The sequence below is a fragment of the Sinohyriopsis cumingii genome, chromosome 5, assembly GCF_028554795.1.
Source record: "Sinohyriopsis cumingii isolate HCF-2022 chromosome 5, ASM2855479v2, whole genome shotgun sequence".
Lineage (NCBI taxonomy): Eukaryota > Metazoa > Mollusca > Bivalvia > Unionida > Unionidae > Sinohyriopsis > Sinohyriopsis cumingii.
In genome coordinates this window covers 52,255,472-52,276,745 of record NC_142965.1, presented here as the reverse complement: position 1 = coordinate 52,276,745, position 21,274 = coordinate 52,255,472, and the positions used below count along the sequence as shown (strand labels likewise).

Below are 21,274 nucleotides of genomic sequence, written 5' to 3'. Positions count from 1 at the left end.
AATAGAGATAGTTAACTTGAAGTTTTCGTCTTTACGCAAAGGACTTCATCAGGAGTCTAATATCATCTCTTCTGACTGTCAACATTATGTCCTCAACGTAAGGATGAAAGCTTCAGGTGAGCTTTCCTATTTTTGTGTGTATGTAATTGAAAAGTTAAATACATTGTCAGATATGAATATTACTACACAGTTAAACTTTCACCAATGTAATAAAAACCATATACATCTTTTGAATTCTTATTTCCTCAGACCTTTCGCGTAAGAACTGTGTTTTGATCTCGGTGAGGTGAAATGCTGGCTAATCCAGATATATTTTTTATAGCGTTAACAAACTAAGATCGATGATAATTTTATGTCAGTGACGATTTAATTTATTGGATGGACTAATAACCCAGAAATAGGTTTTAAACCGTGAAGAAATTAAGACCGCTTACAATTTTAAGTCAGTGACGATTTAACTTATTGAACGGATTAAAGTAAGATACAGTAATCTTGTATGGAACATAAAATTGGGACCAAACATCATGTGCGCGTATTGTATAATTTTGATTAATAAAGCAGGTAAACAATGTAACATAGATTATTTGATAATGTTAGTAATAATAATAATAATAATACTGTTAGGATCAATATGCGTCATAGTACGTTATTTAGTGAAAATCCTATTTTGTATGATTGTCTATTCAGGAGAAGTAGTGATAACATTTTCAAGGTGGCAGAAATGGTGGCCATATCAGAGTTGTTATCGACGAGAAGTTATATTTAGGAAAAATATGTATCATAAGAAGTCTTTTCACAAATACAGATAACACGATTTTCGACATAATCATTAAGATACCAATGCTAGAGGCAAGATCAGAACCAATTGTATTTATTAGCATATACAAAGTCTTCAAGTGACAACCCTATGTTGAGGAGGAGTAGCGATAACTTATTTCTAGGATGGTACCAAGGCGGTCACATTGTACGTCAGATTTGTACATTTAAGTTAAAGACGAACAAAAAATCTTAAGAACTCTTTCGGAGAAATCACAGGTCACGACGGCTATGAGTTTAGAATATTTAGTGATAATAAGATGTTCAAGATGGACCGCACAGTAGTCATATCGGATGTAATCATTTTTGTTATGACCTACTATATCATACAAAAATCTTCTTCAGTCAACTAAATGTCGAAACGATAGTCCCTTCAGGAAAAACGGTGAAACAGCTTAAATATTGCAACAATGGCAGACATGTCTGAGGTCTGCACATGAAAATATTCGTTGTGGCAAACAACTAGATAACATAACAAGTCTTTCAGTGATAACCCCATGTCACAAATGCCATCTGTTTAGAAGTCGCAGAACCTTCATGTTTATTTCCATGATCAAAAAGAAAAATATTCAATCTACAAGTGAGAATAATATGTCTATATGGCCATAGGTCGGTCGCCATGGCTATCACCCTGAATACGATATCGCACCATTTTGAATTAGGACCTACTAGGCAGAGCCAGCAGTCATTTAGCTGAAACACATGCCACTATAACCATCTAATCAGGAGTAGCGATGACGGGAATTCCGCGATGCCTGCCATGGTAGCTGTCTGAGGGCATCATTTTTGTTTTAAAACAACCGGAATTTGGGATGAATTGAGCATAAAGTTTCATGTATAACACCTTCTGGTAGTTAAAATGAAATAGCGGTTGGCTTGTATTACTTTATTCAAGTTCTTTAGACATCTTTTTTTGTTTAAAAGTAAAATTAAATTAAACTACGTTGCAGACAGTGAAAATATAGTTGTATACAAAATAAGATGAAATATTAGTTCTTGGTGTTTAAAATATAACATATCAAGGAAAAAGACCACATTTTACCAATTGTTGTTTTGGTAAAATACAAACAAGTAAGTCAGTATATATTCTTTGCTTTGTGCAGTTCCTGTCTGATTCCTAACATCACCACATTTTGGCGATGCAGAAAGACATGGTAAGTTAAAGCAACCATGTAATTCTACGCATCCTGGTGTCATCTTTTATCTTACACAACATTCCACTCCTTAATTTCAACAATTATATCCATGCAGTCATTGTAATTACGATGCAAAACATCAACATCCGCAGATTGGAATACAAAGAATCTGAAACAAAAGACAGTAGATATTACTCGTCATGCCCAGATTCAATAAAAACTTTTAAAATCGTTTAGTTATACATAGTAATCCTTTAATTCAAGCCCTCGAATATAGTTAATTAACACTGTTTTCAACAAATTATCTACAAAGCAAATATATGAAATTAGCATCTTTCGGGTCAAATGGGTAGATCCAGAGAGCTGGGGGTAGGTTTTGGTTTATTGCGTGCCGAGATGGCGTCTTTCCCGATCCAAGAATAGTCAGAATATTGTATACTTCAATGTATGTTAATGAGAGTGCAGGGGGTGCACATCCCACCCAGCTCAATCGCATTGATCCCATTAGGTTGTCACAAGGATCTGTTATTCCCCATCCTTCTGCAGTTATTGTGCATTCATGAGACTATGAAGTCTCTTATCTACAGTGACGAATGAAACAGTCAGTAATTGCCTAACACATTACAAGTTGGGTCAGTTAAAAAAAAAACAACATCTGTCAACCTTTAGATGAATAGTAACAATCTGTTTCTTACCTGCAGCTGCTTTCGACTTATCCGTATAGTTCTTTCCACATATCTCTTGAATATTGGGAATCCAGAAAACCGTTGAGCATGTGCCGTTCTGACACAGCAGTGTGCACTGAATTGGGTGAAACGGATAATCATTAATTACATTAAACATATTATTTACAAGACTATTTACCTCTTATAACATCAAAGAACATTTAAAGTATTATTTAAGATTTTTATCAACACTATGCGTTAGGATAACACAAACGCGTTGTAAATGGTATCTATGTACGTGCCGAATGTTTAAAACGAATAGCTCATTTTCGTAACAAAATAAATAACATGAACAATCGTTCAGGTATTTTAATTTTCAACAATTGGTAAGTGTTTGTATATATATCAGCATGATGTCAATGTCTAGTTCCTCAACCTTTTTAAACCAAACAGGCCTTTTACTAAAAAAATCATTTAAGTTACATTTAATTGCCCTTCAATAGCCAATTTGCAAACGGATTTTGAAAGAAACAATTACTAAAATTTCTAGAGGTGAATACAAAATTTATATCAAAGCATTTTGTAAAGAAGAAAAACAAACCAGTAGCATATAACAATTCTTCATATATACAATTAATATCAAAGCATTTTGTAAAGAAGAAAAGCAAACCAGTAGCATATAACAATTCTTCATATATACAGTATCAGGCCACACACAATGCAGGTGAGACTAGGTGTAAACTGAAATCCAAGACAAAATGTGGAATGGTTCTTATGCGAGCAGAGCTCTAATACAGGAAAAAAAAACATGCATAAAACAAAGATGTTAACAAGAATATGTATTGTAAAGTGAAACATCGGTGTATGAAGTAACAATGAAAAACTATGATTTAAAGGTTTACCGAAAAATAAAATATTGGCTCATAAACAGAAAAAGGCATCCCCAAAACCACCTATAAGCAAACATGATAATACGGGTGCTTACATAAAAAGGACAGATACTGTATTTAAAGACAAACCTGTCTCAATGTCATACAAAATTAATTGTTTGGAGCAGATTATATTATGGTAAATGTAGAATGCATCATCTGGTTCACAGCTACCCACTAGATAATGGAGACATCAATTCGCCATACAATTTTGATGAACAGTGCGCTTTTATGTACAAATTTGTTTACATGCTGTTGTTTGCATATGTAATAAAAACAAAAGTTTTCAAACCTTCTGCGGATTTGTGTACCTTGAGCTATATTTGATAACACATTAATGTCATTTGCCAATTGGTGAAAAGTGTCTATGGCAGGATGCATTCTCTTACAGCTTAGCTGATGATATTATTATTGTTATTATTATTATCAATGCTTTCTAGTTTTATAAAAAAAATCTACCATACATAACGGATGATTGGCATCATTACTATAAATTCGAAAATCTTTCAAGCGAAGAATGCTTTCTGTGACACTTTGGTTCAATTCTGTGAAGTGTCTCCTAAGAGAAAGGTTGTTTGAGTGTTATTAGCAGCGGTCATGTCTAAGGATAGATTGGCATCATTTTGTTCAATCTTAGAAAACCTTCGTTCCAATTTAAATTCCCTAAATAGTGATCAAATAATGCTGTGTGGTTTTAATAAGTAATGTAATGATAGTTTATTTTTGTGACAGTGGCGATGTTGAAAGGCAAATTGGAATAGCTTCTATAAATTTGAAATCTCTTCGTGCCATAATATTCTTTTTTTTTCTTCTTCTCAGTATGTGGTTTAATTTTGACGAGCATCACCTTGATCAGATTTGAAGCGAATCACTATTAAATTTTAAAGACCTCATGACAAGCCGTTTTTGTTGGATCTGATCATGTTTTGTCGAAATGAAGTTATTTTAAAGTTTTTCATTCAGGTTTTAGTACTAGAGGCTGTATTTGGTTGCTGATAATCATTATTTGAAGACAAAAAAGCCGTGTATAACAGGATCTTACCTTTCATATTTCGTCAAATAGCATTCATTTTGTTTTGAAAGATTGAATTTCAATGGTTACGTTCTAGTGCTAGGAACGGAAACCATGATTTTGATGGATTTTCATAATTAGAAAATAAATATAAACGACCGTCATGCCATTATGCCTTCAATAAAATTTGGTCAAATGCTGGTCAACAGTTCTTAAATTGTTTAATTTTATTTATACTTACAGTAATGTTGACCATATCTAATGGCGGACTGGTATAATTTGAAAAGAAATTAAAGCCCTTCAGGTAAGTATGCTTTCTGGCACTATTGGTCAATTCCTGTTAAGTGGTTCTTCAAAAAATTTGATTATTTTGTTTCTATTGTTATTACAGGTGGAGTTAATTAATGGTGGATCGGCCCCTCGGCACCACTTGAAAACAAAATTGTAAGCCCATTACGTCACTGTGTTTTCTCTTAAATTTGGTTTTAATTCTATAAGCAGTTTCTGACGAAAAGATGTAAACAGCTTTTGTGAATGGAGTACATATGAAAGATTACATCATATTATCACCTAGCTTAATTGTCAAGTTATCTAAGTACGCATCTTCTCTGCCAAGGTGAATGTTTGGGCGAAATGTTCTGTACTATTATGATACACCCATAAAAGAAACATGAAGAAAGGTTCTAGGCATCATACACTTACATTCACTAATCCGATGGTTGATAAAGGAGTATGCACATCAGTTGAGGACTGTGAAGTTGATGTTGGCATCGAATACGAAATAGATGTGGTTTGACGGTCTGTCGTGGGTTCAGTACTAACCGTTTGCACAGCACTCGATGTCGTCTGCGTGTCTTTTAAGGGTTCAGCACTATAAGTTGGCACATTTGTGGTATCTATTACAATTAAAAGGAAAAACAATTGACATTTAATTAGTCTCATTAGACCGTATTGAACGTACTGATTATACATGCTGCCTCATTCGTGTTTTATATCTGCTATGTTTGTAAAATATGACTTCATGAGCTATACGTTACAGTACTAGATGTGGTTTTCGGGCCTGTTACGGGTTCTGAGCTACGAGTTGACACAGTTGTAGTAACTATAACAATTAATAAAAAGGGCACACAATTGATATCACTGGACAACAAATTTTTACAAAAGTCATGTTACTGAAATAAAATTAGTCAATTCTTATCAATTTTTATGTGCTGAACACGAATATGACAGTCAAATTGCAAAATTGGCTCTAGTTTTTTTGTAATCTGCAAGAAATTAATGTTTACATAACGAAATGCATTCCAATAGTAAAAGGTCAACTGTAATAGCCTACCTATAAAAAATCAAGTCACTGACTACATCTTAGATTTCTTCGCCTGTCTCTTGTACAGCTGTTCGGGAGCATCTCTGAGGAGTGTCCAGCAGTAGTCAGTCAGCATTGTAGTGGACCATTTTCCCTGGTATCTTTGTTCCATTGTTGCGATATCTTGATGAAAACGTTCGCCGTGTTCATCACTAACAATACCACAGTTGCTAGGAAAGAAATCCAAATGGGAATGAAGGAAGTGAATCTTTAGAGACATATTGCAGCCAAGTTTCTTATACTTCATCAACATGTCTTCTACTAGTTCCTTATAGTTTTCTGCCCTAACATTTCCGAGGAAGTTTGTAGAAACTAGGCGAAAAGCATTCCATGCTTGTTTCGCGTCACCTTCCAGCAAGTTGTTGAACCGGTCATCTTTGAAAAGCTCTCGAATCTGAGGACCCACAAAAACTCCCTCTTTAATCTTTGCTTCGCTGAGTCGAGGGAATTTTTCATGCAGGTATCGGAATGCTGGCAAAGTCCGGTCAATGGCTTTCACGAAGTTCTTCATCAAACCTAGTTTGATGTGAAGGGGTGGTAGCAAGATTTTCTGAGCCTCAACCAGAGCTGGGTGTTGGATATTCTTCTCTCCAATGGCTACATTCTGCCTGTGAGTCCATTCCTTCCTCATGTAGTGCATTTCCCTTGCTCGGCTATCCCACTCGCATAAGAAACACATGTATTTTGTATATCCTTGCTGCAGTCCCATTAAAAGGGCAACTACCTTCAAATCACCACAGAGGTGCCAGCTGTACTTGTTATACTCAATGGAATTCAGTAGCTGCCTTAAGTTATCGTATGTCTCTTTCATGTGGACAGCATACGCTACTGGAATAGATGGAAGAATGTTTCCATTGTGCAAAAGCACAGCCTTGAGACTCAGTTTCGAAGAGTCCACAAATAGTCTCCATTCTTGTGGGTCATGAGTGATTTTTAAAGCATTCATGAGGCCCTCAATATCGGAACAGAATATCAGATTACTTTCCTTTCTGAAGAAAGGCTCCAATTGCTGGTGGCGCTTTCGATATGCAGTAATTGTGACATCTTCTTCTAGAAGATTCCATTGTTGGAGTCTTGATCCTAGCAATTCTGCCTTGTTCTTTGATAAGTCCAAATCACGAATCAGGTCATTTAGTTCTTCCTGTGTTATTCTGTGTGGGGTTGATGATGCACCACAGTGAAAATCTGGATCACTGCATGCTGATGGACCAGGAGAAGAACAGGTCGACTCACCTTTGTCTTCGTCAGATGAATCAAGAGAATATTCTGCTGGAGGTTCTGGAATAGGAAGTCCCTCACCATGTGGAACTGGTCTCAATGCAGACGGAATGTTTGGGTAGACTATTCTCGACTTCTTTCGCTTCGTTATTCCGCCGGAAAGAGGAGGAACCAAGCAGAAGTAACAGTCATTTAGGTGGTTGCTTGGCTCTCTCCACACCATTGGGACTGCAAACGGCATTGATGACCTTTTGCAATTCAACCACTGTGAAAGCTGTGTTGTACATGTAGCACAGCATATATGCGGAGCCCAAGGCTTGTCTTGGTCACCAACCTTGCATCCGAAGTAAAGATGATATGCCTTCTTCACTTGAGAATTGATACTTTTCTTCTGGTTGGCAAATGTCACTTCCCCACAAATATAGCAAAAATTGTCCGCGGTATTAACACACTTTCGAGGCATTACTGTTCTTTATTGTACGTAAATGGATAAAATAATAAGTTTTATGTAACAGTAGCTTGAACTGTCTCGCACAACGTCTAAAATATTTTAAATGCTGAACCTATCTGATTGGGCTTTATATAGTACACTGCTTACGTCAGCTTCAGCAGCCGCCTGGCATTAGTATAATAGGCCTACACATGTATAGTACACTGCTGACGTCAACTTACTTCAGCAGCCGCATGGCATTAGTATTGCATTGCATCAGAAAATGATGCAATCAACTGTGGATGATGTGAGCATGATGGTATTATGCAATGTTGCATCATTATTCCGGATGTTGCTGCAGTCCTACTGGAGAAATTTACACAGTGAAACATAGAAAATGAGGTATATGAATATCTTCAAAACGAGAGCCAATACAAATTTTTCACGGTTATATTCGTGTTCGGCACACCAAAATACTACAGATTAGGGCCTTTTCAAGTCAGTAATGATTTCACTGTTGACCAGTGTATTTAATTAACGTACTGACAATATGTGCTGCCTCATTATTATTGTTTTATGTCTGTTATGTTTAGTACAATATGACTTCAGCCGCTAGATGTTGCTGTTACTAGATCAATCTTTACCTACATCACAATCATAGCATTACACATTAGTCTTCTTGTTTTACATATTAATACATTAGTAAAAAAAATCCATTTGAAAACAATACAGCTTGTGATATTTGCTCCATTATAGCAAACGTAAGTATAAGGTATGTGATACGTAAATAAAGAAAACTAAATCACATGGAATATGACATGAATACGTATGATGCAATTTATAAGAACTAATCTGATATGAAAAAATCTGAACTGCATTTATCTCCAACATAATGAATGATGATGTTTATTGCTCTATTAGCACAGCACTAAAGGTTGCTTGAGGGTCTGTCGCGGGTTCATACGTACCTGATAGCACAGTAGCATTTGTGGTTTGAGGGTCTGTTACACTTTCAGAACTACGTGTTAGCACAGTACTAGATGTGGTTTGAGGGTCTGTTACGGGTTCTGAGCTACGAGTTGACACAGTTGTAGTAACTATAACGATTAATAAAAAGGACCTATACTTGATATTTAATGAATGTACTGACAATATGAGCTGCCTCATTATTCGTGTTTTATGTCTGTTATGTTTTGTAAAATATGACTTCAGTCGCTAGATGTTGCTGTCACTATATCAATCTTTACCTACATCACAATTATAGCATCACATATTAGTCTTCTTGTTTTACATATTAATACATAAGTAAAAATCCATTTGAAGACAATACAGCTTGTGATATTTGCTCCATTATAGCAAACATAAGTATAAGGTATGTGATACGTAAATGAAGAAAACTAAATCATCTAGAATATGACATGGATATGTACGATGCAATTCATAAGAACTAATCTATGACAATATGATGTGCATATTTTATTTATCTCCAACCTAACGAATGATGACGTTGATTCCTCTATTGGTATCGCACTAGAGGTTGTTTGCGTGTCTGTCATGGGTTCAAACGTACCTGTTAGCACAGTAGCATTTGTGGTTTGAGGGTCTGTTAAACTTTCAGAACTACGTGTTAGCTGGGTACTAGATGTGGTTTGAGGGTCTGTTACGGGTTCTGAGCTACGAGTTGACACAGCTGTAGTAACTATAACGATTAATAAAAAGGACCCATACTTGATATTTAATGAACGTACTGACAATATGAGCCGCCTCATTAATCGTGTTTTATGTCTGTTATGTTTTGTACATTATGACTTCAGCCGCTAGATGTTGCTGTTACTGGATCAATCTTTATCTACGTCACAATTATAGCATCACATATTAGTCTTCTTGTTTTGCATATTAATACATAAGTAAAAATCCATTTGAAAACAATACAGCTTGTGATATTTGTTCCATTATAGCAAACATAAGTATAAGGTATGTGATACGTAAATGATGAAAACTAAATCATCTGGAATATGACATGTATATGTACGATGCAATTCATAAGAACTAATCTATGACAATATGGTGTGCATATTTTATTTATCTCCAACCTAACGAATGATGACGTTGATTCCTCTATTGGCATCGCACTAGAGGTTGTTTGCGTGTCTGTCATGGGTTCAAACGTACCTGATAGCACAGTAGCATTTGTGGTTTGAGGGTCTGTTATACTTTCAGAACTACGTGTTAGCTGGGTACTAGATGTGGTTTGAGGGTCTGTTACGGGTTCTGAGCTACGAGTTGACACAGCTGTAGTAACTATAACGATTAATAAAAAGGACCCATACTTGATATTTAATGAACGTACTGACAATATGAGCTGCCTCATTATTCGTGTTTTATGTCTGTTATGTTTTGTAAAATATGACTTCAGTCGCTAGATGTTGCTGTTACTAGATCAATCTTTACCTACATCACAATTATAGCATCACATATTAGTCTTCTTGTTTTACATATTAATGCATAAGTAAAAATCCATTTGAAAACAATGCAGCTTGCGATATTTGCTCCATTATAGCAAATATAAGTATAAGATATGTGATACGTAAATGAAGAAAACTAAATCATCTGGAATATGACATGTATATGTACGATGCAATTCATAAGAACTAATCTATGACAATATGGTGTGCATATTTTATTTATCTCCAACCTAACGAATGATGACGTTGATTCCTCTATTGGCATCGCACTAGAGGTTGTTTGCGTGTCTGTCATGGGTTCAAACGTACCTGTTAGCACAGTAGCATTTGTGGTTTGAGGGTCTGTTACACTTTCAGAACTACGTGTTAGCTGGGTACTAGATGTGGTTTGAGGGTCTGTTACACTTTCAGAACTACGTGTTAGCACGGTACTAGATGTGGTTTGAGGGTCTGTTACGGGTTCTGAGCTACGAGTTGACACAGTTGCAGCAGCTATATCAATTAATGAAAAGGAGACACAGCTGATATTTAATTAACGTACTGACAATATGAGCTGCCTCATTATTGGTGTTTTATGCCTATTATGTTTTGTACAATATGACTTCATCCGCTAGATGTTATTCTTATTTAATCAATCTTACCTACATACAGCCACATAAATATATGACTCCTCACGTCTTATACGTTAATAAACGTGTAAACCCCATTTGGAAACAATACATCTTGTGATATTTGTTTCATTATACCAAGCAAACATTTACGGCAAGTGCCACGTAAACAATGAAAACCAGATCACCTAGAATTTGCATATAAACGTATTATGCAGTTCATAAAAACTAATTTGGTATGTCAATATGGTGTGTACGTCTTGCACAACGCTAGATGTAGTTTGAGGGCCTGTCATGGGTTCACAGCTATGAGTTAGCACAATACTGGATTGTGCTAATCAATCTCCTTCGGCCATTTTAAATGGACTGAAACGTGTTATTGCATTATTCGCATTTTATGTTTGTAAAATATGACTTCAGGGATTAAATGTTATTGTTAGTAAATCAATCTGTACATATATCACAGTTACAGCATCACATTTTTCTTCTAGGTTTGTGTATTAACAAACGTGTAAAAAAGAGTTTTCAAACAATACACATTGTTATATGAGCTCCATTACTGTCACACTGAAGCATAAATCAGGTGCCAGGTAAAGAAAGAAAACAAAACCACCTGGAATTGGCATTTTTACTTATTGTGCACTTCATACTATGGCAATAAAAATATTTCCAATAAGAACATGGATGATGCAGGTGAAAATATCCTAACTTTATGCTATCCGTTAAGAAATTGTGAGGTTCCTCCTGGAAATATTAGTTTCACCCTGATGATAATAGCTCAAAAGATCCCATGTGCCATTGTTTATCGCAGATGTTGTAAAATCGACGTTAACGTTATAAATCTAGTACAGCTTAAAGAATATGTTAAGAAAAAAGATCAATATAAATTGCAAAATACTGCATGCTAAATCGTATAATTGATATGAATTTGCCACGTAAAGACCCATTTTAAAATAAAAATTACTTGATATTTTATTAGGCATACAAATTGATAAATCTAAGTCATTTTGAAGAATACACTTGATCCTCTGGAAACATTATTTGCTGATGTTTCTACTTACTGAGCTAAAAAGATCTATACAATTACGTACGGGCAATGGTATATATATATGATGCGCATTGTGACCATATTTAGAGCGTTCAAAATTTTTTTAAACAGACATTCCAGTTAAAAACTAATAAGGCATTTCAATATGACATGTATATTTTAATATTTTCAACATCCTAAAAGACAATCTTGATTATCCTTTAAAGCAATCACCGAAGGTAAGAAAAATGTTATTGCTAGTTCTAAATTGCACAGATGAACATTTTGGATTTTGTTCTATATGCGAAAGTACCCTATGTTATGTTTAGCCAATTCTCCAATCTAGAACAAAATTTATACTTTAGTGCGTTCGCAGTTGAATACATACTTGGTTTTCAATCGTAAGGCCTGCAGAAAATGTTATCATTGTTCCGAATTAGGTCAAAATAACCATATCTTTTGCACAGCCTGAAAAGCCATTGCAGCTATTTTAACTTTATAAATGCAATATTAGATATAAAGACCGTTTGTTGATACGTTCAGTCTTTCTTTTCTTTATAAAATGGAGTCCAACTTATCCTGTTCAGTTCTAATAGTATATATTGTTTGGAACCTATGAAGTCATATAGAACAGATGTAAGAAATCTATGAAAGATACAGATAAATGTAGAATTGATATGCACAAATATACGAAATATACAAAATCACGAAAAGCTTGGAATAAATACAAACATATAAATTTAACATAAAAAAATACATGGAGTATACAAAGCCATGTATAATGGATGAAAGAAATATACTAATATACTATATAGGCTATATCAAGTATTGTAGAACTGAAAATATAACTGCATGGAATAAAAAGTCATGTATAATTGACTAGAAATACATTGATGAATATAAACTGGCGGTGAACAATCATTTAAAATTCTTCTCTGCTTTCATGTAAATGATGTGTGTGTGTGTGTGTGTGTGTGTGTGTGTGTGAGAGAGAGAGAGAGAGAGAGAGAGAGATTACCAGTGGTAGTTTCAGGCTGTGGTCGTGGCACAGAGTAACCGTATTTGATTGCAACGGATGGAGATGCATATTTTCGATATAGCTGAAATGATTTGTGAGTTGTTCTTTTACTGATCTTAAACTATATTGTGTATATTTATCTGAACAAACAAAAACAACCTACTCCCCAAACAAAAACGAATATTGAAATTAAAACAAAAAGACTAAAAAAAGTAATTGAGTATACACATATACATATGTATTGTATTACGAATTACATTGGTACTAATTATCAATAGTCTCTATAGTGAGAAAATGGTGATTATTTTTCTTGATATAGAAGATCTGTGTGGACTGAATGATTTGTCCGTCAGCATGGATGTCTTATGTATGTATGTATGTATGTATGTATATACATATATATATATATATATATATATATATATATATATATATAGTGATGTATAACATTTCCATTAAAACGAAACTAGGCTTGCTGATTTTTCTTTTAATAAAAAAAACAAATATACAATGAGTGGTATATCATTGATACAGCGTACGTACTATGCATATAGTTTCTTAATATTAAATACAAAGACACATATTTGCCTCTTGAACGGAGTTAAGATTTACCTCAGGCAAATGAGTATTGACTGAGTGAATGAACTACTCATATCCCTTCCTAGTGTGTCCACTACATAATTTAGTTCTCAGCCTTCAGTGGCTATTCACAATCATCTTTGCATATTGATAAGTTGATTGTTTGTTTCTATGAGTCTCTGTTTCTATTGACATCGATTAAATCAGTACATTACACACTTATGATTTAGACATGGAATATAGTTTTAAAGAAGAAAGTAAGAAAGTAGAGCATTATAAACACTGAACACTTAGCCATTCACGCACCGGCATATGGAGATAAGAGTGACGCAGAAACTAAGCAAAATGACGAACCAATAAGACGTAATTAAAATATTTCTTGTATTTGTTACCGATACGATGGTCCATAGTAGAAAGAGAGAGGAGAGAGTCGATTTTAGATCATTATAACTGCTTAAGAAACAAAAACAACAACAACAACAATAAGGCATTAAATATAATACAGCATGTGTGCGTTGTAACCAAGAAATATACTGCGCATTGTCGACAGGCTATTACATTCTTGTATCAGTCATTATATAAAGATTTTAGATAAACCCAAAAGAAAGTGTACACATATCGTTACGAAGAAAAATATTGTTGTAGGTTACTGGGTGTAAGTTCAATTTCAAACTTTATATCCAGCCCAAATTCTTTTTCTCTATCACTCCTGATTTATGCGCATTTTGTCTCGTATGCCTGAGATAGGAGGGGGGGGGGGGACGGAAAGCAGAAAAATTGCGATGAAATTGTGTACCATATTAAATTCATTTAGAAAACCATGATTATTAATATTTGTATCGTTATTATCATGCGTCACTAATTATTTATAAGTGAAAATTTCTCATTGATCTAGAATCAACAACATTCATTTGGAATTATATTATTTATTTATGATTTATGTGTACTATTGCGTCATGGATGGATCACAATTTGATATACCAATAATACTGTTATGTAAATTGCTTTTTATCAACACTTTAAAATCCCTGATATATATATATATATATATATATATATATATATATATATATATATATATATATATATATGTTATATGTGTGTGTGTGTGTGTGTGTGTGTGTGTGTGTGTTTGCGTGCACGAGTGATTTTCTGGTATTTTTTCCAAGGTAGCTCAGGAATCAAATTTCGATACCCGCCAGGCGAGCTAAGGTTGGCTTCATCAGTTGTTCTTGGGAAACGCAGTTACCTTGTGTGGATCACATATATAATATTACCTTAATATTAACGGTGTCATTAATTTGTCCATCGGCAAACAGGTATTGTTCAGCATAATAATATGTCCATCGTGTTCCAGCAAATTGGTGTGGGCTATTCCTATTGTCATATGTCGAAGTCGTACCAGCGACACCACTCGCGATAATTGCCTTCCCACCAGCCGACCATAATTCTGTGCAGGAAACAAATAAGTGAAATGGAAGAAAGGCTATTAAAATACGACTGCACTGAAAACTGTTGAAGCTTTTTGAAAGTGTAGATAATATATCGCAAATTGACTCCTGTGCTGTTGATTAATTTATCCCATTGAGTAACTTCCAAAAATATCTTACACTTTAGTAGCGTTAAGAGATCATTTTAATTGTCACAAACACCCGATTATTTCTGAATGATTAAAAAGGCATTAAGTCCCCAGTGCAGACTATTAGGGTGAGAGTCATATACCAAATGCAATGGTTATCTTAATATTACATGTTTATAAAGGGAACATATCCCTGTGCAAGAAGATTCCGCTTCTGGTGGACTTAATCCGCCATTTACAGAAAGTGTATTGAGAGAAGCACAATAATAGAATGATTATGCAAAATGAGCATATAATATACGGAGAGCAATTCGTTCCCGCAAACTGCCCTTGAACTTTCATAAACAATCGTTAGCATCAACGGTTTCAAATATTCAATATGACACACTGATGTATCTAAACAATACAGACATTGATGGCAGGAGATTTTGTTTTGTTAGAAAAAGTATATGCGTAATTTACTGGAAAGGAAAATTATGCTTGCTGAACAATATTAAATGATGTGCAAAATATTCCAACTTTCAACAGGTTGCAAATTTGAAATCCATTTCAGGACAGTCTAACAGGAATACCCTTCAAAGTTTCGCACAACAATGCTTTAACAAATTATAAATAATAAATACAGCCTCGAAAACAAGAGGGCTGTCCCTGGCCGAGTCAAAACAAAGACTTACAAAAATGGTATTAAGAACTGCCTCGCTTGGCGCTCGGCATTAAGAGGTTAGTGTTAGGACTGGTCGGCCTGATGACAGGATAATGTGCCTGGGTGGGACATCATGTTACATGTTTGCGGCATGATGCCCCAGTGCTAGACATCACTATTAACTGCCACACTGCATACATCGTAGCGATATGACTGAACAATTGCTAAAGCTACGTTTAAAATCCAAATCACACACACACACACACACACACACACACGAGCTCTATTAATTTTAGCAGATATATTCCTCTTATTTTCTGTTATACGTCAACGATACGGTAAAATGTGTAAATTCCGGTACAAACTGGCAAGTTTTGCAAGTAATTGTAAATAATTGTCTGCACTGTATTATCTGTATTTTGGATTAAGATATCTTTAGTGCAAACAATTTCATTTTTATAGGAAGTGAACGACTAAACTTACATCATTGTGCTAGACTAAACCAAAATGTCTTGTAGGAAAGAACTCATAACAGCGCGCATATATTACAGGTTTGTACAGGAATTTCCGTGCATATCGACGTCTGCAAAAATTTATATCACTAAATTATCACATAGTCCGTACAGTTTTTCTACAGTATGTGTAATTTCATATTTTAGATATCACATCTTATTGCACATCGTGTATGTGATTCTGATTGGTCCAAACTTGACTATGAAATTATTGTTTAGCAATCTCTTTACTGATTGGCTGCTATTGTGGGAAAAACTGTTCCACCCCGCCTTCTAGAAATTTTTTTTTCAATGCATATGTTGGCGGTCATTTCTCGACTCGAGTCACTAAACGGAATTGGGGAAAATTTGTCTCGTCTGTCTCAATACGGCCAATTTACCCCCCCCCCCCCCCCGCGCCCACAAAAGCTTGTTATGTCGTGTATAACAGATCATCTGATCACAAATGGCGTAAAACCCCGAAACAAGAAAAACAACAAGAAGCAAAATTAAGGTTGTAACTCATTTGATAGCGGGTGTGTACGGTGGAGGGGGCGTCATCCATGTGATATAGAATCCACTCTGTACACAAGGGTGGTCTAAATGTTGACTTAAATTATCCCAAGCAATAATTTCTTTCGTGCGATTTAGATAGCATAGAATCTGTGAACTATGGCGCATATCAATTTCCCTATGAAAATGATAATTTGACATGGGTTCCTATCAAGCGGTTGTGGTTGGTAGCTCAATTGTTTACATTCTCAGGACAGCGTAGTAATGCCCCTGGTCAAATCTCACTCAGACATCAATGTTAGCCTTTCAAGTTTTAACAGTGACACGGGGGTGGGGGTGGGGAAGAAGAAAGGTTGAAGTGACCTTTCACAAAGACTTTCTGTTTGTCTATCGTTACATCATCGTACACTACGAGACTGTTAATACTGTATCAAGATCATCCACTGACGGAGCATCAACAATATCGATATTAAAGTCAATAACTTCATTTCCGCCCTCGTCCAGTAACTTTGCTTCTTCTTTAAATATCTTTAAGCACGTCGTGGCATCTTTAATCATCTACAGATGGTGCCACTAAATATAATTTATCCCGCTTGAGCAATCTCACTATCAGATTAAATAACAATTGCGCCTTACCAGACCCAGATGGCCCTATGATAATTCCTCTGATAGAGTTTGATAGCGTTGGATGATGCTTGAATGACTCTTGGTTTCGTGTCGCTGAGAAGTCAACGACATTCATGTGGTAGAAATGTAATACGTATACGAGTTTATATTGAGTTCGATACAGAGCATCCACCCCACCATCGGATTAAAAACAATAACAAGGAGGAATAAAAAGTGTTCACTCACACGCAAGTGTTTTAAATGTGGAACAAAAAAACATAAATTTATCTCTCGTTCAATAGGCGAAGACATCACTGCTTCACTAAGAAAACTATCAGCGGCTCCATGGGTTAAATATCTTGACGAGAAGCATCTTCCTGGACATAATTATTGTGGTCCTGGAACCCGACTTGATATCCGTCTTGTCGAGAAAGATCAACCAAGATCTGGAGAATATCCAATAAATGGGATTGATCAAGCGTGGCACGTTCCTGATGTCGCATACAAAAATAAAGACTTACAACAACGACATACTGCATACGTCAAGTTGATACATACGTAAAAGTCTGTGATACACTCGTTAAAGTGTGTAAAAAATAAAAACTTCCGAGAATCACTTGCTAATTTTGTGATAAGCTCTGCGATGACAGGTAAACTAGTGCTAGGGGCCGGTAATTAGGCGGCCGATTATTATTATAATAATGGACTTAATTTATTATAGCCCAAGAGGATATCGGAGGGGTAGGGCATCAATTAGTAAATTTGATAATGCAACAGGTCTCGCACGTTCTGTTGCAGCAAACTGGTTAGCACGACAGGCAATATGGCAAATTAACTACCATCAACTAAAACAATTAAGTACGCACATTTTGATGCCTGCACTCCGAACGAAGTTCATCAATCAGATATTTTGTTTTACCACACTATACTATTAAAACTGGTAGACGTCAATCACGCACATACAAATACGGGCTGACTGTCTTGACGTTGCAAGTAGATATTAAGAAGCAGAACGAAGACAGCAACTGAAGCTGCATCTGCTTTTGAACGAATTTATCAAGAGGAATCTTGCGATGGTCAGAGTTGCTACAGGTTGATCCTGACAAAAAATTCTTGGTGCAGAAACATCTTCGATGAAACAGCATAACGTCAAAATCAGATGAGGACAAACTGCAATTCATCGCGATCAGGCAATCGTTGAGCGATTTAATCGAACACTGGCTGAACGATTGTTTGGATATCAGGATGCGAAGGGATATATCTATTAACAAAATTCAGGCGGATAATAGATCTTGTGAATGGGTTGCAAGACTACTAAGTGTGATAGCTGCGTTAAATAATGAAATTACTCGTGGAATTTCTAAGAAACATATCAATGCAATCACAAAAAACCCAATACAACGATATGACTCTCTCTCAAAACAAGCAGAACTAGGTAATGTTACTGTCAGATATTTACATGAACCCTGTGAACTTGAAGGTGGATAAAATAGAATTCATCCTATTTCGAGTGTGACCACACATACAATGTCCAGCGTGTGAAGATCCACGGGCAGACCTGCAATCTACAAGTTAGATTCAACTGCTCTTCAACGTGGGTTGTACGTAAACTATTACAAGTAATTCTTGAAGATACTCATCTGCCACCTTCTTCACTTTTTTGAACTGGCTCAACCGCCCGATATCGATTACACTGAAGACAGGTTATCATCATAGTTTCGCGTGTATTTGTTGAGACTACTATCAATTCTATCCACGGTAAATTGTCTTTAAATATTAATCGAGTACTGCCACAACATTACTGTGTTGTAACTCGCACAAAGATTGTTTTGCTGTTCTTTCAGTGTCATGTTAAATTCAGTATCGAGATCAAAGTCGCGCTCATTATTTTGTCACGTCGCTCATAACTAGGTAATTTTTTCCTTGCTACATCACCTCTATTGCCAGTAGTTTGATTATTATTCACTGTGCAGTCTATGATAACCCTTCTCAGTGTAGAAATTCTTCTGGCTCGAGACACTGTCAGATAAACTAAATTTGACCATTCAATACGATCATCAACAACCCAAATATTTGTATCGCAAATAGTCAATCCTTGCAAAGAATGAATCGTTATAGCATATCCTAGCGTCCCTAGATATTTATACATCGGTAACGCGCTCTCAACAGCACTCACAACCCCCCCCCCCAATATAATTTGATACAAGATTTTGTGTTTCCCCTAAACGTGGAAATTCAACTTCATTATTTTGCCATCGTGTATCTGCTGGGCGATAACACAATGGTACATGTAGATTTATTTCTTTATGTAACAAAATAATTGCTGTTGAAGCTACTTACAACTATCAAATCATTTGGTCTCCACATATTTCAAAAATAATTCATAGAAGTTTCTAGAATTACATCACGCTTTATTTGACATTGAATTTTATCAGGATGTAGTCTGATTAATTTTTAAGCTCTCTTAATTCTAGATCAAGTGGTCGGTAAACATCAATTATCTCCTCGTATTATTCTATGAACTTTTTCAATAATTCCTGCGGAGATGTTCCAACAAAAAGTGGTGGCTGACCATGATCACCGTTCATTATTACAGCAGCATTTCGAGTCAATGACCAATCAAAAATAGTTTTAGCATATCTAGCGATACCGTGCATATTTCATCCGAAATGACAATATTAGGAATATGTTTATCGCCCATTCGCTCAGTAGTCCACTCATCTCATTTCCACCGAAAGAAGATGTGATAAATATGAGATTTAACTCCATGAACTCTTATTTGTCTGGCAAGCCGATGAGTTGAAGTTAACACAGCCATATCAAAATTCCGAAATAATTCAATCACACGAGTTGTTTTAACCAGAACCACCACACCCGTTAAGATTAACCGTCTTAAACTGGGTACTGGATCATACATCGACGGTGCTGATGACAGCACTGACATTCGATTAGTTTTATAAGATATATCATTAGATTCAGAATAACTATTTTTTACCTTTGTATTCATACCATGATGCATCGGTACCAATCTTTAAGAAATCCGCAAGTATTTTTATCCACATACGATGAATCTTTAGCAAATCTGCCTAGGTTATCAGGAAATCTGCTTATCAACGATAATAAATTTACTGAAGCATACATTAACATCGAAGATCTTAAATGAATAAAGTGTTGTGATTCACCATCAATCTAGCCCACAATTGTACCTAATTTAGTGCCAAGTAATCATTATTTCGAATTTTAAACGTGCCTTCCATTGTTGTATCAGTAATTATAAAATCGAGTTCGGCATCGTCGATGATTAATTTGTGCAATGTCGTTTATGATCATATGACCCTCTTTGTGAAATTTACCAATTATTTTTTATTTCAAGATTTTTTTGCAAGTTTAGTTTCGTGTTCATTTTCATCGGGATTACGATAAAAGATTATATAAAGAACAGCTCTTTCAACTACAGGTAACCAGACTTGTTTCTGTGGCTGATACGTTATCATTGCTTCACTTACAGTAAATGATACTAAAGTTATAGCATCAAGCATATGTCGTAATAGCACTTTTGGAACTCAACCGCGTTCGCAAAAATGACCAAAACAAAGATAAACAATCGGATGGAGATTTTCCATAAACTCAAATGATTCAATACATCAAATTTAGTTAAATCAAAACCTGGTAAATTTCCATTTATCGCAACTCTGGTCATTTCATGTGTAGGATTTCCAAATCGCTTCAAATACTTAATACACTCTCCCATTCCAAGAAAATTTCCATCAGATCATGCAACCATATCAACGGAGATGACATCGATGTAATCGAATTTGGTATTTCAAAATTCTCCATGTCCATACTCAATGCAGCTTAGCTGCACATCGACAAGAAATTCTAATCTTGTCGGTTTCCATGAATTTTTCTGCTGAGCTAAGCGAGCAACAACTGAAGGAATGGTAATAGAATTACCGAGTAATCGTTCGGCATCATCGGTATATTTCAACGCAAGATTTTTCATTTCCCAGATGAGGGACTCAGACCGATAATTATCTCCATTAGGTCGTACCAACAGATCAGAATTTTCACATTCAGAACATTGAAACAATCACACGGATATAGGGTAGCTTGTACTGATATTTGTAATAAAATCAAATTTATCACCGTCATACAATTTTACAGTTCTATCTCGTG

General features: G+C 35.4%; 1 protein-coding gene across 1 annotated transcript in view; it reads right to left on the bottom strand.

The window, feature by feature from the left end:
* Window positions 1–1,687: 1,687 nt before the first annotated feature.
* LOC149799162 (A disintegrin and metalloproteinase with thrombospondin motifs 16-like) overlaps window positions 1,688–21,274 on the bottom strand; it is a 119,433-nt gene continuing 99,846 nt past the window's right edge. Inside the window, exons 20-28 of the mRNA XM_089958145.1 lie at window positions 14,544–14,716; window positions 12,688–12,769; window positions 10,344–10,526; window positions 9,742–9,870; window positions 9,140–9,268; window positions 8,538–8,666; window positions 5,261–5,454; window positions 2,648–2,753; window positions 1,688–2,121 (exon numbers count right to left, since the gene is read on the bottom strand). Coding sequence (XP_089814271.1) covers window positions 2,054–2,121; window positions 2,648–2,753; window positions 5,261–5,454; window positions 8,538–8,666; window positions 9,140–9,268; window positions 9,742–9,870; window positions 10,344–10,526; window positions 12,688–12,769; window positions 14,544–14,716 — 1,193 coding nt within the window. The 3' untranslated portion in view covers window positions 1,688–2,053. The remainder of the gene's footprint in view (window positions 2,122–2,647; window positions 2,754–5,260; window positions 5,455–8,537; window positions 8,667–9,139; window positions 9,269–9,741; window positions 9,871–10,343; window positions 10,527–12,687; window positions 12,770–14,543; window positions 14,717–21,274) is intronic.